Source organism: Phaenicophaeus curvirostris, chromosome 6, assembly GCF_032191515.1.
Source record: "Phaenicophaeus curvirostris isolate KB17595 chromosome 6, BPBGC_Pcur_1.0, whole genome shotgun sequence".
Lineage (NCBI taxonomy): Eukaryota > Metazoa > Chordata > Aves > Cuculiformes > Cuculidae > Phaenicophaeus > Phaenicophaeus curvirostris.
In genome coordinates this window covers 40,172,280-40,198,627 of record NC_091397.1, presented here as the reverse complement: position 1 = coordinate 40,198,627, position 26,348 = coordinate 40,172,280, and the positions used below count along the sequence as shown (strand labels likewise).

General features: G+C 41.9%; 3 protein-coding genes across 3 annotated transcripts in view; 2 read left to right on the top strand and 1 right to left on the bottom strand.

Moving 5' to 3' along the window:
- EPDR1 (ependymin related 1) overlaps nucleotides 1–7,256 on the bottom strand; it is a 30,412-nt gene extending 23,156 nt beyond the window's left edge. The window contains exon 1 of the mRNA XM_069860395.1: nucleotides 7,027–7,256. Coding sequence (XP_069716496.1) covers nucleotides 7,027–7,256 — 230 coding nt within the window. The remainder of the gene's footprint in view (nucleotides 1–7,026) is intronic.
- The window catches only part of STAC (SH3 and cysteine rich domain), a 598,932-nt gene that overhangs the window by 420,743 nt on the left and 151,841 nt on the right, over nucleotides 1–26,348 (top strand). The window lies entirely within an intron of this gene.
- Nucleotides 9,932–20,065, top strand: SFRP4 (secreted frizzled related protein 4). Its single transcript, XM_069859895.1, has 6 exons — nucleotides 9,932–10,422; nucleotides 10,533–10,613; nucleotides 10,705–10,770; nucleotides 13,454–13,652; nucleotides 16,335–16,398; nucleotides 18,857–20,065. Exons 1-6 carry the CDS (start codon nucleotides 9,981–9,983, stop codon nucleotides 19,043–19,045), a joined length of 1,041 nt encoding a protein of 346 aa, XP_069715996.1. The 5' UTR covers nucleotides 9,932–9,980; the 3' UTR covers nucleotides 19,046–20,065.

Sequence of the window (26,348 nt, the reverse complement as noted above, 5' to 3'; positions counted from 1 at the left end):
TTGAACTGGAAATGGAGAAATATATTTCTTGTACATACCTCCCACATATGTGCATCTAACATAAAGTCTTAGGATGAGATCCTTGTGCCAAAGACAAAATTCTCATAAACTTCACTAAGTCTGCAGCCCTGAGTTATGAAAGTAAGCAAAAAGTAATGAAAAAACCTTTTGGTTCTTAACCCAAACTCTTCAGCTTTTAAATACACCTTCAACTGTAACGTATGGCTCAGCAGCCAAGGGACACCTACAGCCACAACAATAAACTGATGGATACACATGACTAGGAAGGGACTGTTGTCCTAAACCACCTATTGTGTCATGCACTGTAATTGTGATGAACCAATCTGGGATGTGGAGAAATCGAGAGCGTATAGATAGTAACGATTACAGAGAGTTAGAGTGGTTATACTAATGGCATAAACAGGCAGATTTCTAGAGGCATTTCAGTAAATGCTGTCCTGAATAGCTGACACTGTTTTAAGTTACTGGTCCTTTTACATTAAAGAGACCTGGATCCTTAACTTAAACAGATTACAGTTGAAGGAGTAATTTATCAGCTCATAAAGTACCCTTTGGATGCTTTTATCCCTTAGATTTCTCTGAATGCAATGTACAGTCAGTTTTATTCGCAGCTCACAACAGTGCAAGATCAGCCCTAAATTAGAAGATTATGGTTTATCGTACAGAGATACTTTTTCAGACAAATGACATTTGGTCCTGTGAGAATAGGTGTGATGTTGCCAGTTGTGCCATCTGAATTACATCAGGCTTCAGGCTGAATGGAGCCCAAATTAAGATCATGAATATAAAGATTTCTTTCATCGGGCTTATTTAGCTGTGCAGCCACACCACCATCAACTGTCTGTGTGCTGTCTGCAAGCACAGAGCAAATTATGAACTTGAATCTCTCTCTCTGTTCATCTCCACTCGAATTCTCTACCAAAAAAAAAATAAATCCCTGATTAAAACTGACAGTGACTTATCTTGTGAAAACATTGGTCCTCTGGTCTGAGTTGCAGAAATGTAGGCATACGATATCATTAGTGCAGTTCTGATTTTTCTTTAAGTTTTGCTGTAATGTCCAATAGTACAAATGAGCCATAAGTTTCAACGCAAACACATGTTACCCCAAAGAGTTCACACAGACAAGGAAGAGATCATAAAAGGAAGTATTCCTCAGACTTTAAATTAGTATCAACATCAATATGGTGCCAGTGGCTATCATTTAAGAGTGTTTGTTAGAAAAACAAAACTTCTTGGTGAGAATTTCTACTTTTTAAAAAACATCCAGTAAATAATATTTACAACTGATGTGATACTAATGACCCCATTGAATGCCTGACAGTGTTTTCTAAGCACAACTCAGCTTTGCAGCTCACACAACTTTGCAGCTCAGCAAATAACCAGTTTGGAGGCACTGGACACTGCTTACCTACATTTTCTCTCTAGCTTTAAAGGGTTTTGTGGACCTTGCTCTTTCAAACTTAACAACCAGTTTACTTTTTGCAGTTTGGGTGGGTGCTGTGTATCAGTAGTGTATGAAACAGCTCCAGAGTATTTAGCATAAACAAGGGGTTTGAGATCTCTACACTGAATAGAATATCTCATCTCAAAGCAATGGATCTGCTTTATTCATACTCGGTTATCTTTTTTTCCCCCTATAACTCTGACAAAGATGGTGCTGTCCAAGGAAGTTATCAACAGCGTGAAACACAAGACAGCAAAAGCATTGCTAAGCCAACAGTTCCCAGCTTCCTTTTATAGAGTTCACTTGCTTGTTAGTACTGCATCTTGACAGCTGAAGGCTTACAACTTCCTTCCCTGAGCAGTGTTTTCATCTCTTCCCAGCCATCCCACCTGTAACAATGAAGGCAACTGGCTTCACTGCCTCACTGAACTGTACAGCCTGGTTGACCTCCAATAAGATCAAGAACTTCAAAAGCGAAATGGCTGTTGACTCTCACAGGCAGAAACAAACAGAATGAACAGTCTGGGCAAGGCAAGATGCCTCTCCATGCAGCCCTCATGGGCCACTGCTCCTTCCTTGTTCAGTACTCCTCTCCAAGGAACTGGCTGCCTTGGCAGGGGGCATCACAGAGAAGCTCAGTAAACCAACTCATAAATCGGCTTACGATTGGAATGCAAAAGTTGAGGCCTGTACAGTAAATCAACACACATACTTCTCACTAGAACAACTACTGCGTGCTTCAGGCTATTGCTTAGAATCTGACTTCCAGCCTGCACCCATTGCAGCAGCCTTCCAGTTTTGTCTTCTCCAAAATAAGAGTTGTTACCAGCAGCAAGCACCTGAAAGAATCTGGCACCTGTCAGAGGAAAGTAAATGCAGGAGGTCTGAGGAGTTTCCCTTAGTTCTTGTTCTCAAAAGTGACTTATATACACAGCAGCTTATGAAGCATTTTAGATCTCAAGAACTTGCATTAGATTTAGTGAAACTGCTGAAAATTCAATTCTATGTTTCAGTGCAAATTAAGGGTCTTGGAAGTCTGCACATTCTACATAATCTTAAAAATGGGGCTTGGGTTCCCAAGTAACTTGGTCAATTCTGAAAATTTTACCCATGATCATTGTTCATTCCCCTAAATGTTAAGCTGCTGAAACCACTCCCAAAACCAAGTCTGGGAAACAAATTTGCAGTCGCTCAGGGTAGCTCAATACTTAGCCTGTTGAGTCACCATAATGACCACAGAACGGATGGATTATATGATTTTAATAGGTCAGACACCGCTGTTTTTTCCTTTACAATCACACATCCTAAAACAACTAAGAAGTAGTTGAGACTAGAGTCAGACACGCATGCCCACACTCTTGTTTATTTTGAAAAGTCATCACCTCTTCTCCAGATGAATACTGTTATATTTGCACCTGACCATACGCTGCTCCTCTTCAGTCAGGGACGGGGATTGACGCATGCATGCAAACAGCCTGCTGGAATAACAGACATGTTTCTTCAAACGCAGCTTTGTTTAGCTTCTCTACTGTACTAGCAGGCTGTGTTGCCAAGTGAAGGAGTCACTCCTCTTCAGAACTGTGCCTGTCTTTTGCAAATACAATTTGAACTAAAGAAATTACTAACTTGCAATTCTGCTTTTAAATAAACACTGATATGATACCTACAAAGTTGTTTTTCTTTTTAAGATTGTTATGCTTTTTAAGGCAACAACCCTAGCAGTCTCTAATACACAGGCAACACAATGTGCTGCACACTGTACAAAGGCCCATGGAGTTTACTGTTAAAATACATTCATAGAAGAGATAAATGAATTTTCTTCCTCCTACTGGCCTTCCTGACCACACAGGAATTTCTTTCTTCCCACCATCTCATTTCTCATAGGACAAACTGTTACTAGGCCTCTCACGAAAATCACTCTGTGAAAATGGTATGGAAGAAAAGCAAGACACTCTATGAACACAGCATGTGGTAAGTAACACCTCAGCCCTTAAAACGCCACCTGTGTGATTTCTGCTCTGCTCTCCACTTCATGCTTTTCTTCCTTCATAACTGAGCACTAGTGCCCGCTGACTGGCTTCAGAAGTGCCGTGTGGTACACTTCTTTTTCTGTTTCTCCAAGAAGACGAAAGGTGTTGCAGGACATGCAAAGTTCTGCCCACAATGCAGTCCATAGAACTTTTTATTTAGACTTTTGTAGTGCCAGGTTTTCTCACTATTTTGTAATGATGTGATATTCAAATCTGGACTGGTAGATGTTACCTTAAAATGAACACTTCTGCCCCAACAGCAAAACCATGCTGATGACTGTTACCTATTTTGTGAAGTGTCCTGAGATGGTGGCCAATGGAGGGTTGAACAAGAGCACAAAAGGAAGTAACTCCATGTAGCAGGCAATAAAGCATTAAAACCCACATCCTGTGTTTTAACAGGTAACACGACACAGCTCTGTCTTAAGAGCTCTAGGAAACTGTTTCAAGTGTTTTTACACTCTAAGCAGCAGAACAGGCAGTCAACGGTATGACCCACAACAACACAAACCAAACAAGCTGACTGAAAAAAACAACAATTGCTTCAATAAAACAACTTCAGTTGGTTGTACAGCAAATGAGCACGTGCTCACGTGGCAGGTGACAACGCTGCAGGTGGTTGACGGGGAGCAGGCAGCCTTTACCATCACAGTCATTGCATCTCAGGTGCTCTTGCGACGACTGGCGAGCAAAGAATTGATGTTAAAGAACCAGTTATAGGATAGCTACCTTACTGTTACTTCTCAGGAGTTTACTTAAAACACTGGGTTGATGTAGGTATGAAGATGCCACATAGCAAATCACATGAATTTGAAACATATATCTACAATGAAAACTAAACATTTTGGGTTTTCCTGTGGTTATGAGCCTACAAGCCATTCCACAAAAGCAGATCTTTGTGTCCTTGATTAACCTCAGTCAACTAACTTGAAAAGGGCTGTGTCTAAGATCTGTATCTGCAACCTTCAGAAAACACTCCTATAAAAATTGGGTTGTTGGCCAACTCTGATTGCTGCAATTAAGTTACATCTGATACAAGCAAAATGTGTCCATTTGTGAGAATGTAGACTGAAATTTCCTTAGAGACCAGAACTGCACTATTTTTCTTGTAGCTTTTGTAGTCATTGCCTCAGCATAATTGCCCTTTTCTTGCCAATGTCAAAGTGGAGTGGGGGAGAAGTTACTTTTCAAAAGGCAGGATAAATCCCCTTGCTTCTAACTTCTGAAGGCTTCAGTTTATGACTCACTGTGTCCACAGTGATGTGGTGATCACTACTCCAGACCTGATCCAACACACATTGAAATCAATGGAAGTCTTTCCATTGTCTTTAATGGAAGCTGAGTCACGCCCTTAGCAGACACTAGCTGTGCACATAAGAAAACAACCCTCCAGTTTTGGATGGCAGAAAACATGGTCAGCCTGGAAACAGCAGGGATCCCTGAAGTCAAAGATTGTCTACAACAACAAAAAAATGAATACAGGAAAAAAAGAACAGACAGATGCTTCAAGTGCATCTGTCTGCACTCTGCCTCATTCTAGCACTATCTGTCAGACAGAGCTGCATCCAGAGCAAATATTTATCAAAAATGTAAAAAGAACTGATCTTGGCAAAAGCCAAAATCTGGCTCAGAGTAGAAAATATAGAATAATTGTTCAACTTCAAAATAAAGTTTTCAAATAAAATAAACCTAAGCTTGAAGAAATGAGCTCAGTACAACTTGGAAGCTAGAAAAGGCCTGCATTAGACTTCGTAGCAGAGTTTTACGCTTGTCAAACATGAAGGTCAACCCAGGACTTCTAAAAGGGGAGTCCGAGCACAGCCAGTGTCAGACTCCATGCTGTATGTTAGCAGACCAGCAACAAACAACTGTGTGTCATCTAACATTTTTCACATGGCTTCTGTAGAATAACAGTAATGAAGAAAAAAAGCTCACAATGAGAGAAAGCTAAGCTTTCAAATGAGACACAAACCAGTTTTAAGAGCATTTTGGGCTGTCTCAGATAAAGGACGAAGGAAGAGCATGCACTTGGAAAGATTAAAACAATGACCACGATATTGGTAATGAATTGATCACTGAAAGGAAAACAGGCCAGGAGCAAAAAGGAATATTGATCTTTCAATAGCAGGAAACATATAGTTTGGATGACACAGCATTTTGTAAGCTCATCTTCATCTTGGCTTACTCATGCCCAGGACTGACGCACTATCATCTGAACAATTTTTAAGTGGGAGAAGTGGAGGTATGGGCAGACTGGCCACCCTCCCACTGACAGGTATGTTGTGACATGATAGCTGACCGTTCCTGACATCTTGGTACCTAGAAATACCTCATTTAGGAAGGCCTCTCAATACTAATAATTTCTTCCACCCAGTCTGTCAGGGCCTAAGCTTGGCAGCGTGAGGAGGAAAAAAAGAGGCCCTTCTTCAGTCAGCTCTTTTCTGCACTTATTTCTTAGCAAATCAAGAAATACACAATGACACAGGGATTTAGTTGAGTTAGGTACAGGCTTAACAGACACAGACTGTATAAATTAAGAATAGAGAAGTATTCCAGGACTGGACAGCCTGTGCAATATGAGTAAGTGCCACAGATGACAGATGCATCCAGACCCCCTGCACTGACTTAGCACTTACAGGAACTGATAATGACCAGAGAACTTGTAAAATGTGGCTCGAACTTGTTAATAAATTACTGTTAATAAATTACAACTCCCTCCCACTCCCTCGTGACATTATTCCTGCATTCGCACACAAACTCTTCATTATATTGATTATAGCTCACATCTTGGGCTGTTATTTTTTTTTATTTGGTTCCCACTTCATTCAATCAAAAAATAGCCAGGGGAAAACAATTATTTCCAAGGGTAAATCATATTCAAGTGTAAAAAGATGATGCTGTTGATCATAAATCTCTCAAGACATATATATCTAATAGGTAGGTGGGTAGATGAGTGGGTAGATAGGTGGGTAGGTGGGTAGATTAGGTTGGTAGGTGGGTAGACAAACACATAGATAGCTACCTACATACATACATAGACAGACAGACAAACAGGTAGGTAGAGGGTGGGTAGATCTGTAGACAGACACGTAGGTGGATAAGTAAGTAGGTAGGTAGGTAGGTAGGTGGGTGGGTAGGTGGATAGACAGACAGACATACAGACAGGTAGGCAGGTAAATAAATAGGTAGGTGGGTAGGTGGGTAGGTAGGTACATGGGTAGGTGGGTAGACAGACATACAGACAGGTAGTTAGGTAAATAAGTAGGTAAGTAGATAGATAGACAAGTAGGTAGGCAGGTAAGTCAGTTGGTAGGTAGATAGATAAGTGGATCGGTCGGTAGGTAGGTAGGTAGGTAGAGAGACAGAGACAGGCTGTGTCACGCTGGGCTTTCTCCCGCCGGTCATTCCCAGCCTCTGCCCCCGCAGCCGCCCCCCGCGCTGCCCGGGGGAACCCCCCCCGCCCCGGTCCCTCCTCCCCATCGCTCCCCCGGGAGGAGCCTCGGGGCTCCGCGCCCGCCGGCCACCTACTTCTTGCAGGGGATGAGCGCCTTTCTCTCCTCCAGGACGCGCAGGCGCTGGCTGGGGCCGTCATAGGAGACGGCGGCGCGGGTGTTGCGGCCCGTGCCGTGGTCGTAGGTCACCGTGCGCCCTTCCCACTGCAGCGGCGCCTGGCAGGGCTCGGCCGCCGCCGCCCCGCCGCTCCGCGGCAGCAGCAGCACCAGCAGCACCAGCAGCGGCGGCAGCAGCCCCGGCGCCATGCTCCGCACCCGGCCCCGCCTCCCAGCCCGCAGCGCCCAGAGGCGGCTTCTCCTCCGGCCGCTGCGGGAGGTTGCGCGGGGCGGGGAGCTGCGTCCCGAGCCTGCCCGCAGGCGAAGGACCTTGGCTTGTGTCAGAAACTGTGACCAGCAGGTCCAGGGAGGTTATTCTCCCTCTGTACTCGGCACTGGTGAGACCGCTTCTCAAATCCTGTGTTCAGTTCTGGGCCCCTCACCACAAGAAGGATGTTGAGGCGCTGGAGCGAGTCCAGAGAAAAGCGACAAAGCTGGTGAAGGGGCTGAAGAACAGGCCTTATGAGGAATGGCTGAGAGAGCTGGGGTTGTTTAGCCTGGAGAAGAGGAGGCTGAGGGGAGACCTCATTGCTCTCTACAACTACCTGAAAGGAGGTTGTGGAGAGGAGGGAGCTGGCCTCTTCTCCCAAGTGACAGGGGACAGGACAAGAGGGAATGGCCTCAAGCTCCGCCAGGGGAAGTTCAGGCTGGATATCAGCAAAAAAAATTTCACGGAAAGGGTCATTGGGCACTGGAACAGGCTGCCCAGGGAGGTGGTTGATTCACCATCCCTGGAGGTGTTTAAGGCACGGGTGGATGAGGTGCTCAAAGACATGGTTTGCTGGTTGATAGGAATGGTTGGACTCAATGATCCTGGAGGTCTTTTCCAACTTAGTAATTCTGTGTGGTTCTGTATGTGTATCTCTCTCCTTGCACCTGAGGTGCCCAGGAGGGTTTGCTTGCCCTGGTTGTCTCTGCGAGAGGTGATGCCACCTGCAAGGCCAGAGCTTGGGGGTGCTTCTGGGCACGCTGTGTGGGCTTTGGGAGGGGATCATAGAATCATAGAATCACTAGGTTGGAAAAGACCTTTGAGATCACTGAGTCAAGCTGTACTTGTCCACTACTAAACCATATCCCCAAGCACTTCATCTACCAGTCTTTTAAATACCTCCAGGGACGGTGACTTGACCACCTCCCGGGGCAGCCTCTGCTTGTGCCCAATAACCCTTTTGGAGAAGAACTTTTTTTTCCTAATGTCTAACCTGGACCTCCCCTGGCACAACTTTAGGCCATTCCCTCTCGTCCTATCACCTATCACCTGCAAGAAGAGACCAACACTCACCTCCCTATAGCCTTCTTTAAGGTGGCTGTAGACAGCGATAAGGTCTTCCCCCCACCAGTCTCCTTTTCTTTAGGCTAAACAACCCCAGTTCACTCAGCTGCTCCTCATAAGACTTGGGAGGGAGTACACCAAGAGGAGGGGGACCTCCTAGATGAAGTTGCTTTAATGTTGCTATCGAGGGGGGAATTTACTTTTATCTTGCCAGTGGTTCACATGCACAATGTCACCAAATGCCTGCATACCTTCGTCTCCCACTGCCTTCTCAGATCTCTCAAACGTTGTTTACAGCCTGCTCTGGATGAGCTTTCCTTTCATAGAGGGAGGGGGGAAGCCTCTGCCCCACAGATACCCCACAGCACCCTGGATTAAAGGCAGCTCTGCCCCACGCTGGGGCCTCTTCTCCCAAGTGACGGGGCAGGACAAGAGGGAATGGCCTCAAGCTCCTCCAGGGGAGGTTTAGGCTGGACATTAGAAAAATTTTTTCACGCAAAGGGTCATTGGGCACCAGAACAGGCTCCCCAAGTAGGTAATTAAGTCATCTTCCCTGGAGGTGTTTAAGGGATGTGTGGACGAGGTGCTGAGGGGCATGGTTTAGTGATCAATAGGGATGGTTGGACTCGGTGCTCCTGTGGGTCTTTTCCAACCTGGTGATTCTATGATTCCTCAGGCCACTGCAATAGTTTGGCATTGAGTTAGTCTTGCTTTCTCTGCAAGTCGCTCAAAGACCGGGGTGGAGGAAGAGCCCAAAAAACTTTTCCCGTGAACCAGGACCGGAGTGGGAGCGAGCTCCTTGCTCCCGTGTGGGCATTCTGCTCTACTGTGTCAAGGGCTGGTGGCTGTGGAGCACTAGGGAAAGAAAAATTAAAAAAAACCAAACATATTGGAGAAAGCCTTAAATCCCGCCACCCATTTGCAGGTGAGACGGTGGGGGGGGCAGAAATGGGGGATGGGGGGCGCGTCAGAGGAGTCCCCGCTGCCTCGGGTCAAGACTGCACCGCTTCCCTCGTCCCGAAGGTAACTCTGCAACCCCTTGGAAACGACGGGAATAGCCGTCGGAGCTCCCCAGAGCCCGCAAAAAACCAAACCAAAACAAAACAAAAAGTTTCTCTTGGCTGTCCCAAGCCCGCAGAAAAGTTTCTCTCTGGGAAAGCGGCAGCGTAAAGTTCATTCCCGCGAGAAGGGGACCCTGCGCCCTTCTCCCCTGCGGCAAACGCCTGTGGTTTGGGTTTGTTCCCCCCGCCCCCCCCCCCAGCAAAAATGTGTGACCCAGATGAAAACTGGAACGGAACTGGAGCCGCGGACGAGAGAGACGCAGTGATGTCGCCGGCGGATTCCCCGGGTGGAGGTGATGTCAGCGTGCCTGCCCAGCAAAACACACACACACACGCACAGCCCGCACCCCCCCGCCCCGAGGAGCGGGGCTGCCAAAGGGAGCGCGATCGCCCCCCGCGTCACTCGCGCCGCCGGTATAAACGCGGGGCCGCGGGGCCCATGGCTGTCGGCGCGGCGGCTCCCGCGACTCGCCTGCAGCCGGGAGGCAGCGCCGCTCCGCGCCCTTCGGCGGGCAGCCGAGGAGGAGGAGGGGGAGGAGGATGCTGCGCGCCTTGGTGGCGGTGTCCCTGTGGCTGCGGGTGAGCCCGCGGGCGCAGGGCGCGCCGTGCGAGGCCGTGCGCATCCCCATGTGCCGCTCCATGCCTTGGAACATCACTCGCATGCCCAACCACCTCCACCACAGCACCCAGGAGAACGCCGTCCTCGCCATCGAGCAGTACGAGGAGCTGGTGGGCACCGGCTGCAGTCCGGTCCTCCCTTTCTTCCTTTGCGCCATGTACGCCCCCATTTGCACCCTGGAGTTCCTCTACGACCCCATCAAGCCCTGCCGCTCCGTCTGCCAGCGCGCCCGCGACGGCTGCGAGCCCATCATGCGGCGCTACAACCACAGCTGGCCCGAGAGCCTCGCCTGCGACGACCTCCCCGTCTACGACCGCGGCGTCTGCATCTCCCCCGAGGCCATCGTCACCGACCTGCCGGAGGGTGAGCGTCCCGGGGGGCGGCGGGAGGGAGGGAGGGTCCCCTCTGCCCACTTCACGTCCCTGACAACTGTCCTTCCCCCCCCAACACCCCCGCCGCGCCTCTGTTTGCAGATGTGAAGTGGACAGACTTCACACAGGGCGTGCTGGTGCCGGACAGACCCCCGGAGCCCAGCTGCAGGAGCCGCGGGCAGGGTGAGCCTCGAATACCCCCGATCTCCCCCTCCCAGGGGAGCCGAGCCCCCTCTGACATCCCTCAACCATTTCCCCTTCTCTTCCTTTGAAGAGCGATGCAGGTGCAAAAAGACAAAGCCTACGCTGTCAACCTACCTGGCCAAGAACTACAGCTATAGTAAGTGCACGGGGAAAATGCTTCTCTTTGCCCATCTCACCACTTTCTGTGCCCCGTGTGAGTTAGTGGGTACTGTGTTCGCACCAGGACTGGTCCATGAGGCATGATGTGAGGACACCACTCCACCGCATCCTTTCCAAGTGGGTTTTTGCTCGAGGACACGTGACTATCCTCTTCCAAAACCGACCACTTGCGCACACCTCGTGCAGGCAGTAGTAGTGATGGTGCAGATAATAGTGTGTTTCTGAATAAAGCAGTGAGATGTCAGTAATGTACGCTGAGATCAACAGCTCGCTCTGCAGAAAGGGTACTTGTGACTGTAAAGGTCACTCTAGTGAGCGCAATTATGTCTAAATATGAGCATGAACATATGTGGCCAGCTCCTGTTTTCATCCAGCAGGTGGGGTAAACAGAGGTTTATAAATAAATTTATTTATACATAAAACTTAAAAATATGAACAAATCCGAAGTAAGGTAAAAAGTGATTACCTAGAAATTCATATATTCTTTAACTTACTAGCCAGAGTTTTATCTGGTGTGGAACTGGCAGGGATTAATTGAATTCAGTGACAATGTGCATCATCCTTCCGAGGAGTTGGCCAATCGTTTTATTTTATGTTGCATGGCATATTGGCAATAAAGTGAGCATTCACCCCTCTTCTCCCTTGGCTCTGCTGCCCACTGCCCTCTGTTTTTCTGATACCGGGAGTCAGGAAGAACTCTAATTAAGATTAGAAAAATATCAGATTAAATGTCTGTACTATCAACAGAAAAATCCTTATTAACTATGAATTTAACATGTGTTATCACGCTCTTTTGCACTTTATGGGCTTTTTCTCAGATGGAGGTTGTTTCTTAAAGGGATTTATTAATTTCTTGTGCAATACAGTTATTATATCTACTCAATTCCTAATTGTCTACTATCAAATGAAAGTAAGTTTGTAGTTACTTGGTTACTTGCTTCTTTATTAGTATAGAGAAAAAAAATCAAACTCTAGTTTGGTGGGAATAATCAAGCTGAACATCTAATTTAGGTAATTATATACTTTTTTTTGTTATGACATTTTTGTGCACTTATGCAATCTACTCTTTTTATATAATTCCTTAATCTATCTCAGAACAATGTAGTGATGTGTTCAGGTTGGACAATGAACTTCCACACTTATCTGAAATATAGGAAAAAGCAGTGATACAAAATGACTATTGCAAAATGGAATACAGGTGTATGTCATATAAAGTCTGATTGTGTTGACTTTAGTGGGAGTGTTGCTTGAGTAAGAACTCTAATCTGCGGTGCAATATGTATTTCCATTGAATTTGTGAAATCACAATTTTGTTTCTGAGGTGTGGATTTTTATTCAGCCTCCTCTGGTGTAAGTAGATATGCTCGTATGGGAAATGAATTGAGAGACAAGATAAAGCAGAACAAGTTGCAAATATACCACAGCTGGTTTTTTGGTTTGTTTTTTTTTTCCAAAATCTTTTAAAGTGATATAAACAGACAACTTGTATTTTTAGCTGGTCAGAACTTGGATTCAATCAGGCTTGAAAATAGATTGTACTTTTCCAAAACTGAAATCTCTTGTGTTTTGTGGCTGTTACACATGTCCTGATAAAGTTAGCCCATAAAACCCAGACTGCATTAAAATTACCAGTCTTCTGTTTTCTACATATGAGGTTTATTCCAAGTGTTAGGAGGTCCATTCGAAGGCTTTGACCTAGTGACTGTCAGGGGCAGTGGCAGTGCAAGCTGATCACCCCATGGTACATACACTTCTCATGCTTCTTTCATTGAAGAATTTTGAGATAATAGGACTCCTGCTGTTTCAAAATTTCCTGGAGACAAAGTCCTTCGTGTGAAAAACATGCTTCATTTCTCTGATTTGGTCCCAGGAAAGAAGGGTGAAATGCTGCATTAGTAGGTACTGCCAGGGTTTGTAGGTATAAAGTCAGCTGGGCTTCATCTTCAGAGCAATCTATGGAGTTTCACCTTTTTGCGTACATGCAGACGTGCAGTTTTACTCAATAAAACATAAAAATATGAATGTTTGTGCATTCAGGGGCAGAAGAACCCTTTTCAGTTGTCTGTTTTATATGATGATCTTACTACAGATGAATAAAACAAAGGCAAAAGATGAAAAAAAGTATGGACCAGGTAAATCATGACAATCCTAAACTTCTTAGTTTTTGAGCACTTGTTTCAAACCTTCCCTTCTTTCTTATATTTAAGAAAAGGCTTTAGTTCCTGGATGCATCCTCCAGGGAAATGATTTTTTCATTGAAAAGACTGAACTCAGTAACTGTCTGTGAGGTAAATTATTCGTTACTTAATTGGAAATAGCCAGATGTGGCTATAGAATGGGTCCAATTTATGCAAGGGGTTGTTCAGATCGGAGTCAAAGGAACTGTCTGTATGTGTGACTCCAGGCGAGATCACTTGGCCTGATCTAGCAGAGATTTAAGCATACGTTTAATTTCACGGTTGTCAACAGTCCTACTGAAAACCAAATTGGGATCAATCCTCTCTTATTCTAAGCCACTGTCCATGCCCACACATTAACAAGTAGTTCTAGTTTCACAGATAAAACAATAACTTTCCATTTAGTATGTTTTATTTAATTTTGAGATGTGTTTAAATTTGTAAGACCGTTTGCTGTTCTCACACCTGTTTTTCTAATTGCAGTAATTCATGCTAAAGTAAAAAGCATAGAAAGAGGGAACTGCAATGAGATAACAACTATGGTTGAAGTCAAAGACATACTTAAGTCTTCCACACCAATTCCTCTGTCTCAAGTGCCTCTTCTTACAAATTCCTCCTGCCAATGTCCACCTCTTCAACCAAAGCAAGATGTTCTCATCATGTGCTATGAATGGCGCTCAAGGTGAGCACTGGTGATGTGGTGCAGAGAATTCTTACAGCCAGCTGCAATAGAGGACCAGCAAAGCTCCCTTCCTCATCATGAGCATGTTTTGCTTATAGTTTTTCTTAGGATAGCTCATACATACACCTATATGTTTGAATTACCTTTGCATTTAACTTTTTGCACTTAATTAGCCTCAGCTCTGTGCCATGTTGTGGTGTTTACAAAACCTGGCTCACACATGGATGATAAAACCTGGTGGCATTAGCTGCCGACAGCGTAATATTTAACGTATCGTGCAGCAGTTCAGGAACCTCCTGCTGTTTGTGAGCATTTTTCCAGGACTGGTTTCCATAGGTGTGAGCTGCTTTGTGTGCTACAAGCCTGATAGTGGCTGTAGATGGTCATTTGTGTTGGCACACATGGAAGGAACAGTTCTCGCTGACCACAGGAGGGGGGACAGGAGATGACACACATCATCTGTCTGCAGAGGTGCTGGAGACAGAGACAGGCTTTCTTCGCTGGCCTATCCATACTTCGGATCGATGCCGTCAAGTGAGATGTTTCCGATCCCACAGCTGTACCGGGACCAGCCAAAGCTGCAGCCATTGGAGCTCCAGCTCCCGGATGGCAGATAAAAAGTAAATATTCTCAGAGCAGCTTTCCAATTCTGCTGTATGATTAGAAGAGAAAACAAAACTGACTTTACCAGACCTTTCATCTGGCAGTCAGCCCAGCCCCAGGCATGGAAGGAAATCCAGCATTCTGGTCCAGAGAGGAGGGAGTTATGAATCACAGCTCCCTTTTCTCTCTGGGTTCTTGAGGCAGAAAGGTACATCCCACTCCTGTTAGCACCAGAAGTGTACCAGTAGCAACAGATGCGAACAGGACAGGTTGTGGTTGCTGGATATGGATGACTCTGTGCTGTGCGTCAGAGGCAAGGCTGTTCGTAAAATGTGCAGGCTGGTTTTGAGTATAGTGATATGACTGTTACTTGAACACATGCACTCATAAGGGCCATTGAACATCTATGCAGAACTTGCTGGGCCATATCCATATTTTTGATAAGGTTTATGTTGATATTTTGAAAGCACTTTATAGGTATTTCTCAAAGTTGCTATCTAATACCTTTTTTCCTTAACATTTTTTTTGTGAGCTAACAGGCACCATATTTTATTGTTAGAGGGCACCTTGCCATTCCAGGTCTGGAAGTATTTCACAAAGATTAGTTTAGAGCCTTCTTCTTGTGTTAGCCGTTTTAGGCATAGGTGCTCTGAGTCACACAGAAGGACCATGACTGAGGTTGCTATCGAGGAGCTGAAGAGCTTCATTGGAGAGGACCCTCAGGAGGCTGTCAGGGAGGGAAGATTTCAAAAGTGAAAGATTGCAATCTGCTTCTCCATTACTATGGAAAAACACATCATTCACTAAATATTTTGTGAAGGTTTTTAAAGGTCACTGAGGTTTTTGATTTCATATAGTGTACTAAAATGGATTTGGGAAAGGAACATAAACTATTATATGAGTTTCCTGTTGAACTCCGTGGCATGCAAACAGAAGGTTTTGAGTTACAGCAGCTTTTTAAAATGCCAGAAGCAAAATTGGTGGAAGCTGTGTCTCCACTGAAGTCAATGGCAAAACACCCGTTGCCCATCAACAGGGTTGATGTCTTACTCACTAATTTGACCTGAACAGAACCTGCAACAAATGTACACTGTGTTGTGGTTTCATTCATCATGATGTGGCCTTAGCTTCAATCCTCTATGTTAATTCTCTAATCTTTCCTCAGAAAGAAAAGGAGATGTATCTCATGATGGTTTTGATTCTCCAGGTCTTGCTTTCACTGTAGTCCTTTTATGTTTGGGCAAAGGGATGCAGAGTGGCTACCGTAGAAGCTGTTTAAGACATATACATTTAATAGTTACTGTTTTGTTTTATTTATTTCATAACACCTAGACTCAGTATTCCATACAGGAGCTAGCCAAATTGCATTGGTAGGCAAGGATAATATATCTTCTAAATTCACTTTAAAGCACTCCTTAAGTAGCTACATGTAGGAAATAGATAATACTGTCCTCATGTATTTGTAGGTGGAAATGAAGAAGACTGTAAGTTCTCAGATAATGTGTTACAATTTGTCACCTGAGCTGTATTAGCTGGTGTATGTGAAACAGCTTTTTAAATTCAGAAATAAGATTTATTAGTTTAAAATAGTCTTCTGCACACAAACACATGGAGAATCATATAGAGAGGATAAATAAAATTTTTTGTACATATACATTTAAACAATTTCATGGGATGTTACCCAACCCATCACTTTCTATTAACAGTGATCACGACAGGACAATTTTCCCCTGCAGAATAGCTGCAGGTGAGGACAAAGGGCTCCAAGTGTTTTTTTTCAGTACTGGCTGTGCACTGCAGTTTTGGCTGTAAAATGTGATTTCTTTTGAGAACTACTTTTTGTTTTTACTGAGTTTAGAGTAGCATTTCAGAAGTGTCAATATAAACATATAGAGAAACATTAGAAAGCTTTAGAGGTGGTGAAAAATATTTTTCTGCCTATTGTCCTATAGACAGAAACTGTCAGTACCAGTACTTGTGGAGCATTTCAAGTTCAATCTGTGATAAATTGTCTAGAATGACATCTCAGGAATCAAAATCAGAAATGTCTACAACATGTATTTATTTCTTAATTTTCAGGTTGATGCTTCTTGATGGATGTCTAGTTGAAAAATGGAAGGATCAACTAAACAAAAGATTCAAGGTAAACACAACCAAAGGAAAGAATGCTGATATACTGGATAAAAAGTTAAACATTTTTCTTCTACTTCAGCATTGAATAACTTGCTTGACTTGCAGATATCCATAACACCTCTGAGTATTACTATTTTCACTTTAACTCTTTCATACCTCGTAATTACATGTAAGTGTGAGTGAATATTTGAAAATGTTAGTCTTCCATTTTGGGGTGTCTAAAAGTTTATTTCTAATTTATTTCTATTTTATCTGCAAACTGTCCCTAAATAGAATGGTTGGATGATTTTTGTGTGAACTCTGACATTACAATAATGACTCTAGGAATTTCTTTCCTATCACTGCTAAGACAAGTAACTCTCAGGTGATCTGTGGATGAGTATGTAGTCCACATTGGGTAAGAAGGGAAGTTAAAATCCATTCCACTGAACAAATGGGCTTTGCTGCATTAAAGATTGAAGGCTGGAGACACACTCTTCTCACCAGTTACTTCCCAGTGAAGACTAACTGAAAGTACTCAGCATCCCATCACTGGTTTCAGGGAACATAGGAAGAAAAAGTCTTTAGTATAGAGAACTGGGAAGCAGGAACAGCAGATGCCCCTGCTTTGGGGGGGCTTCAGGACAGCACTTGCTATCACACCCTACTTGTAAACTCCTCTTCGTAATGGAAAGAAAGGATAGATCAAGACAATGTCTGACTCTTCCTCAAAGTTCTAGAGGTGGAAGAAAGTTTCTGGAATTCAGAAAAGGTTTCAGAGCATTAAGGACGCACACATATATTAATTTTGATTATAAGCTGATTGGCAACTGATAGAGAGGAGCAAAAAAGGTGCATGTTTCCATCAGTAGAAACTTTTAGATTACAGACTAACATCTTGCAGGAAATAATATTTGATGCTTTTTGTCATTCCCTTTTCCCCTTACTTACTCATATTAAACCTATATGTAAAGAAGAAAAACCATGCCTTAGATCTTTAAAAAATAAATGCGTTGCAATTGCAGATGATACCACATGGGATTTAGGAAAATACTGACATATGACTCAGATTCTTGAAATCCCTTAGCTGTCAACTTAATGGCCTGTTACTGGCACCCGGTGTGTTTTAATGGCTTCTTCACACTGTTTTGTCATTTCTAATTGTGTCTTCAAACCTATTTGAACATTCGTTTCCAGACTGTCAAATAGATGCATGACTGCCAAACAAAATGTTTCTCAAAGCATGTGTAATTCCCTCTGATATTAACAGGTTCAAAAATTAAATCTTCCATTGAAACACATTTGGGGTGTGACACACCTAAATGCCTGCTGGTAGTTTTTGTTTTATAAAGGTGTGTTTAATGATCCTGACTACACAAAGATAGCCGGTGTGGAACTAAGTGTCATAGTAGCTTCATTTTAACATCTATCATTCATCTCTGAAAGCTTATATCCAACTTTAATATTGAGTTAGCACTTAAAATGAATGTTTTGAGCTGTCTGTGGGCAAAGGAAGACAGCTGTTAACATAACCACAACATGGCTGGTCTCTTCTCTAGCCGGGACAAGAGTCTGAGTTGCAACAGGGTCAATGCAGAGATACTAAATAGGAAAGCTGGAGAGCACTTCTGTTGCTCTGATCACTGGGAAAAGCCCCTGCTTTTAGGAATTTCAGAAGAGAAAGTTCATGAACAGAGGGGAGACTTTTCCCAGGTTCTATTGTCTCCTCTGCTTTCCCTAAAATGTTTCAGTTCCTAGAGGTGAAAGATTTCAGTCTCTGCAACTTTGCACTTTTGGGTTTGGAAATCTGACAGCTATTCTCTTTGGCAGGCTTATTGGTCTAATTGCCTTTCAAAGTTTCACAAGGATGCTGCTGAACATAGCTGCAGGTGCATTATTCACAACCATCCTACTGCAACTCTGAATTCTGTGATTTCAGGGCTTACCTCGGTTATTTGTTCGTAATATAAGCTCTTTCATGCCCAGTTCTCTCTACACCAGGGAAAAGCAGAACCAGAAAGTAAATACCACTTTCCCTCACAGCTGTATGCTTAAATATATATTGTGAGAGGATAGTTTGCTGTGTGCAGACTTTTCTGACGAATAATCAAATAGCACATTCAGTAAGACAGCAAAGATGGGGTTTGCAAAGGAGTCCCAGTGTGCAGATCCTGTCTTTTTTATGCATGGTGCCAGGTCCCCTAGATTTCTAAAAAAGTGTGTACATGAGATGTGAATTCACATGCAGCATGCACACAAGATAACTGGTTGTGATTTTCATCAGCTGGTATCGTACAGATTCCCCTGCCCAAGAGCATCTGGCAGATTGTCCTGGCAGACAGCCATAACATACAGACATGCAGGATAGAACACGTAACCATTAAAAGCAGCACTAGAATCAGTGGTTCATGATAGTTTTGATGAAGATAGAGTTATTTATGATTATGTCCTTCTCTAACTCAGCCTCTTTGTCTTCTGCATTTCCACAGAGATGGGAACAGAGACTACAAGAACAGAAGCTGCGGACGGCCCGCAGTAAGAACCAGAATGCAGGGCACAGTGGTCGGAATGGAGCCCCAAAACCATCAACCAAGAACAACAACCCACTGATCAGTGGCCCCAAAAAGACCATTAAAATAAAAAATGGCCAGAAAGAAATCAGTCCTAAAAATGTATGAGTGTGAAATTTCTGAAAGGAAAGACTTTTCCTGTATGATGAGGGTCACAATCTGGCTTGATCAGCATGATTTATTAATACAGAACTCATCGACTTTAAAAACTCATGGCAATTTCTACATAGACATTTTTGCTGCACTTTACTTTTAAAAGGTTTGCTTTTCCTTTCAAGCCACTGCAAGCCATAGAGCGTAGGCTTGCATTAATATGTGACAGGCACATTCAAGCTGACTGAACTTTCTCTTAGGGCTGTGATTTGCAGTTCCAGACAGATCTAGCTTTGGCTGTCAGAGATTTTAACTCCTGCAGGTTGCCTGCCCTGCTTCATTGCCAGAGGTTGGAAAGCTGCATGACACATCTCTTCTTTCCTCACAAAGTGCACTGGTTTAGTAGTTGGTGAGTTTGAGATACTCTGTGAAGTTGGTCTGGTGAGCTGGGAACCATGACAGCTGAGGAACAGGAGAAGGATGGTACCTCTGGCAGACATCTGGGGCAGCAACCACTGCAGCTGCTGGAGCTGAATCTATCTGCTATTTGGAATCACAGCTTTGTTCAGAGCATTCAGCAGCATAGTTTACCAATAAGCATCTGGGTATGCATTATGTGATTTTTTTATGTATGTGCCAGAAATATGCTCACAGTGTTAGTATTTGATCTTGTGGGTTTGTGTAGCAAAAATGCCTTAAAAGCAGACAGTTTATTTTTTTTTATTGTACTTCAGGCTGGCTTCTGTTGTTATAATTTCAAATATATTTAAGCATCTAACTGAAAAATCGGTATTTTTTAAAAGGATCGATTCAACTGAAGCAGATCTGTAGAGTTCTTAAAAGTTTGCTGTAATATAGCTTTGTTATGAAAACTGGAATAAAAGCAGCATTCTAAATGTAACTGACAGCTACTGTACAGTATTAAAGAGAAGATAGGGCCTCATATGGTTCAGTGTTCATTTGGATAATTTTTTATTATTTGACACTGTATTTCTAAATCTTTCTCTGATACCAAATAAATAAATAAATAAATACATAAATGAGGCTTGTCCCTAATTCCCAAACTCAAAACTATTATCTGCAGTTTTGCTGATCACAAGGTAACATTTACCCTGCATAGCATCATAGACAAAACAGATGCTTTTATTTATGTACTGTTTCACTGACAGCATTTGCTGTGTGAGGTATTAAAATAGCTAAAGTGATGTAAATCTAATTAGCATAGTTGTAAAATGGCATGCATGATATTCCTGTCCAAGCCCCTAGATGAGCCAATATGACTAGAACAGTGTGATTTCTGCTAACACCTGAAGAGTTCACATGCATTAAAGTTGTAAGAGCTCATGATGGACATCTTAAAAAACTTCAAGAATTCCTGCAGCAAAACTAATGACTAGACTTGGCAGTTCTGGTACCTGTAAACCAAAATGAGCCTTTCTAAAATAGAGGGTGTCTATGTCAGGAAAAAAGAAGTTCTCTATAAGTTAACATACAGAATTAAAACTGGTCATATCAATACATTGATCTATGTTATTACAAGAATTTCAATGAAATTTGCAGGCATGAAATTTAAGGCAGAATATGCTGGAGTGATTTTAGTAGCAGCAGTAATATACTTGATAATATGGTAACACAAGCTGAAGACAGGGATGCCAAGTGAGAAAGCTTGAAATAAAAAGACAGAGATATTACAGAATAATTGAATAATAGGGGGAGAAGAAACAACCCTACATGATCATTGGTTGAATCTTGAGCAGCTGTTTAAAATATGCAAAGGTCAGAATTTGAATGTAGTCCTTCCTGCTAATTCTGGGCAGATGCAGAACTTTATTTCCATGGAACCCTTGAAGAATTAGATCCAAAATTTAATCCAGGTGCCAGGAATGCTGACTGTGTATTGCATCTATTAACTTTAGTGGGAATTATGTGTGTTTGACATGTATGAAAACCAGACCACAAACTTAGTTGCCTAAATATTGTAGGTGAAATCTTAATCCTGTACAATGAAATGGAAACAATGAAATTGAAGTCAAAGGAGACAGAATTTCTCTGCAGGTGGCTAAATTAAGCAAGTTTCAAAATGCTGACTTAAGTAAGCATGACCTAAAAGATCAATATGGTTGGAAAGCTTCTAAAATAGTTTTATCTACTGTGTAGCAGGTTTTAAGCCTTGATTACCTCTTGATCCCAATTTGAAGTACACCAATAAATATGTATAATGTTAGCTACTAAAAATAAACAACAGTCCTATCAATGGGATATTGAAATAACAAGTTCCGAAGTTGTGATATTTCACTTCAAGAAGTTCTATTCTGAACGTCACTGAGAGTGGTGTTTGTTAAATGAAACCTTTGGAACAGCTAGATAGACTTCATAGCAACATTGTATATTATTTTACAACTGTTAAAATTAAACATTTTGCATTTTTTGATATCAGAGACAAAAATGAAAAAAAAATTTTCTACAAAGAATTGTCACCATTCCTTCTGCAAGTTATGACCATTGGACTTTGATGCACCAAAACCGATGTTTCCAAACTTACTGACGTTTTTATCTATGCTTTATACTGACTAACTTTCGTTCTGATCAGGTAAAAATATGGCAGAATGGAAGGCAATACAACAAAAAAATCAGGGGACATCATAGTATTAAGAACAGATGTGCAGACAAAGGGAATGAATTAGCAAGGTTTCCCTTACTCTTTTTTTTTTCCCCTGTATCTTTCTTTTTTTTCCTACTTTTTAAGAAACCATGGGTCAACCCACACCAACACTAATGCAATTCACTCCGTTTTGAAAATCCTTTACAATTATTAAATCACTGTGACACCAAACGCTGGCTGAATCCAGACCCAGAACATCCCCGCTCTCCAGTCCATTGCCCTTCCCTTGTGAATATGTGCAATGGAATTTAGAGCCGCAAAGGGATGTTCAAGCAAGCAAATGCATTCTCCTGCGTTCTCCCATGGCCAACTCGCCACTGTTGCTCCCCAGCGTGTGGCAAAAAGCCAGAGTCACCTCTCCCTTGTGTACATCTATGGCCAGCTGTAGTTATTGCTGTGCTAGTGCACCCTGGGTCATAAAATCTCTGTTTAGCAAAGTGGGCAAATAGTCTGCTGATGGACAAAAGTAATTACCTGTTTACAGCTGGAAAAATTAACAGGCCAAAACTTGAAATGTCAAATGTTTTTTGTCAGTAACACAGCTGCCTTCCTACTTAGGGGCTAGACATATTTTTTCATATAAAATAAAAATTGCCTGGAACATCGAACAGATGCTTCTAGTGCTTTTCTTACTACCTCCCAAACACATGTACCCGGTTCAGTAAAAAGTACCATTGAATATTTTCACTGAATGTTCTAATCTCAGTTCCAAAAGAATGAAACCTGAAAAAATATTTACTCTAATTATGAATAATTGGCAGTGATCTAGAAGCTCACTGTAAAAGCAGATCAAAACTCTTCTATGAATCACATTACAAAACCATAAACCTCCCTCCAACAGGACCTGAATGACCCGGTCACTTTAATTGAACTCAGTGCTGCAGCTTTGTTACTTTTGTCCAGTCGTTTTATATAATTGAGAAATACTTCCTGTATAAATAAAAAGAAGATTTTCTAGTCCAAAATACTCAAACAGCTCTTACATTATTTTACTCAGTGTTGTAACCTAGATTCCAATTGAATGAAACCTGAAAAAATATTTACTCCCATTAGGCACAACTGATACACACTTTTTGGTTGCGCTTAGCTGTTGAATGCGAATGCACACCTGAAAACATTTCCTCAACCAGATTTTTTTAGTAAACCAATTCAGCTCCAATTAAATTTGTAAATAAATATAAATCCATAAATATGAGTCAACAAAGATTCAAAACTATGTTTCCATTTATGGTAAAAAACCAATAACTCTCAAGGAACTAAAAATAAGTATTTAATTTCCAAAGAGGTAGATTATTTCCAATTAGACCCAATTAGACCCAATTATTTCCAATTAGAGCCAATTAGGCTCTACATTTAATTTCAACTGCTGACACAGTATTTCTTGTAAATTAAGCACCAGCCTGTTGGAAGGTGAAACAGGTTTTCAAATCTGCTTCTTAGAGATGCAATAATTTCAAGGAGTTCCTGGTAATCTATTAATATCAAACTAGCTCCTGTTGTTGCTGCCAAAAGGATTGGAAATAAACCAGTATGGCAATAAGCATACAGGAAAGCACCTGGGAGGGAGGACACACTCCTTTTCTCTGGATGAGAATACTAAGATCAAACCCTGAAAGTACCTTAAATACGTTGGATGGTCTGTACTACAGATAGAAAGTTAATGGATGCATCAGAATAATCAAGAGATGTCCCAAACAGACCAACACACTAAGTATCTGGATTCCTTCAGGTTACAGTATGATGAAAAGTTCAGCTTCTAGGTGCTCAGAGCACATCAATATTTATCCTCAGAGCAAGGTAATTGGAAAGCTAATAATTTCCTCATAAGAAAAGTAAAGATAGACACTTGCAAGGTCTGAATTTCCAGTGTAGCTCATTTAGCAGTCAGAGCAAAGAAAAAACAGTGCAGCAGTACACAACCACAAGCTGATTGATTCCATCTTCTTGGCAGGGAAAAAGCCTTTTCCCCACTTCTCTTATTTTATTCAGTATATTCACTACAATCAGACATACTAGTTCTTCTTAAATAGCACTTTGAGATTTAGAACTAGCTTGTTTATCATTCTAAACTGAAACAGATCTTTAATGTAGTCTTGATGTCAGATTATGGTTTCATTAAACTTCCTAAACAGGAAAATACTTGGTCTATTGTACAAATAAACATGCCCTGAGGTTTAATTTCTCTCCTCCTGGGACAAAAATCAGAAGAATAATTATGTTAACTTTTGTTAATGCTGGAAGAATTTTCATCACATATCTGCACCACCTAATTCTGTGCTGAACCACAAGGTATTTTCTAAATAAATGGTTGTGAAGATAACATTCTCCTTTGGCCTGACATTTGAATATGACATAAAAAGACAACATCGGATGTTCTGTAAGATTTGTAGGTAGAGGAGTTATTAAATTTAATTTCAAGAAGATTTTCTTCTCTGAGGCTCAATGGAATTTATGTTGGAACACACTCCTCCTGACTGTATAAATGCAAATGCTTCTCGATATTGTCACAAGTTCTCAAATTCTTAAAAATTACATCCATATCTATCTCACAGTAATACAAAATTCGAAGAACAGTGGAAGGCAGTCTAAATTATGTGTACACTACCTAACTGTTGGATTTAACTTATAAAGAGACAAAATAACCTCATAAAATATTGATACTACTCTGGTAACGAATGCTTTTGCATATCTGGTATTTTCATGATTCTACGGAAGTCTGTACCTCAAAGATGTAAAATCTTCATGAATCTGAAGCTCTTTATCAGCTGATTGAAGTTGTTACTTTTTTTTGTTTTGAAATGTATCTCTTAAATTCCTCTTTTCCAAAGTTGCTAAAATACATTAAGATCAAGAATATACTTAGGAGGGGCAAATAAAAATTACTAAATTAAATGTTTCCACATTTCAGTTTGGGTTTGGATACTTATGCAGTGTGAAGACAAACTGTCATAGGTCAATGTGTAACATTTCAATGTAATCTACTGGATCATTTTAACCAAGCACAAAACAGGGATCATAACTGACACAAATGAATTTATGAACCCAAATAACTGAAATCCTTCAACGCTAAATAGTTAAAGCAAACAGAAAAAATGCTATATTGATTAAGAGCGATGCAATGGAGAATGTAAAAAGATAGTTAAACAAGCAATACCTCAGTATATAAAATGATATCACATTTAAACAGGCAGAGCTTGTCTACTACAGGTAACTGAAATTTCTAAGAGCAGTGCAATAAATGATCCACAGGATTCAAAACCTGTATATAATACCTATCAAGCTATTTGATTATGGACTTCCATCAGAAGCTTCAGGAACTCTTCACAAGACATAGACACAATTTTTTTTTTCAGCATTTCTTCTCCTGTCAAAAAATAATCCCATTTAAACTTTCAACATTGTTATTTGCCCCATTGGTATAGAAGCCATTAATTCTAGCCATGATCTTGGGAAAAGAACTGCATTGACATATCTGAAATTGCCTTACTCAGGCTTTTTCTGAGACTACTTCTTCATTTAAAGTACAGTGTGCCAGCACCCAAAAGACTCAGAGTGTTGAAATGATGCCAGGAAGAACAGTTTTAATAGGTTTTTATAGTAAAGAACAAGCCAAAGAACACAAAGCAATTCTGAAGTATGCTTCTCAGAACTCTCCTCACCAAGACAACATATAAATTCTCACTAATCACAACTTCTTACAGGCTAGCTAGCTTCAAGTTGAGTTTATGGCAGTAAGGCATCTGTGGGTGAAAATGGGCCACCAGGATAATGCTCAGTCCAGCTTCTGCTGGAGGAATGTCTGTAATAACAAATGCCCCATTGCAACAGAAATATTTGTCAGGAAGCTCTTTAAAACAGCTAGTTGTATTAAATACAATCAGAGCAGTAAAGAAAGTGTGAGAAAGACTTTGCACTTCTAATCAATGCCTTAAGTAAATAGCTTTCATTGAATGCCATTCTTCAGTATCTCAACAGTCTTGGACAGCAAAAGTGAGGATATATCCACTACAGAAGAATATTTGTGTCCTTTATGAAAGCCAGCCAAATTAGACTGAGACAGGATATAAATTCACTAGTTCAGCAAGTAGGTATATGTCAAGAATGGCTGTTATGTAAGAGCTGACTGTATTTTACTTCATCAGATGTAACTTAATTGAGTAGATTGACCGGATGGGACCTTCTAGTTTATTATCCTACCTGTGACAGTAAATGTTAGAAGATATTTAGAGAAAGGATAAATAAACAATGTGAATGTTTTGCAGGGCCTTGAAGGAACAAATAGGCTTTAATAGTCCTGAGCAGTCTCACCTGGGGTGAACACCCATTCTGTTGGCCAATGGGCCAGAAGCCCTATTTAAGCTCACATTTGGGATTTGCCCTTGCCTAAGCTATGATTTATCTCTGGTTTTCTTGCCAGTTCTTCCTGACTGGACTCTTGAAAAGGTCCCGGACTTGGTTCACAATTTGCTTTGTCTGGAATTGTTGATGGACATGCTGCCCAGTTCTACTTGGATGCCGTGGGGCTGTGCCCCACAGATAAAGACATGGCCTGTGCTACAGTCATGCTTGGCTCCTGACTCCTACTTCTTTGTGAAGCATTCCTATGCTTGCTGCTGTTCCCTGCCAACGTTGTAGCAGTGCTTCCACTGCCTTTGA

Coding starts and splice junctions, on each gene's coding strand:
- SFRP4 (XM_069859895.1), top strand. CDS start 9,981: ATGCTGCGCGCCTTGGTGGCGGTGTCCCTGTGGCTGCGGGTGAGCCCG. Junction 13,653..16,334: donor TGCTATGAATGGCGCTCAAG/GTGAGCACTGGT, acceptor CTTAATTTTCAG/GTTGATGCTTCTTGATGGAT. Junction 16,399..18,856: donor AACTAAACAAAAGATTCAAG/GTAAACACAACC, acceptor GCATTTCCACAG/AGATGGGAACAGAGACTACA.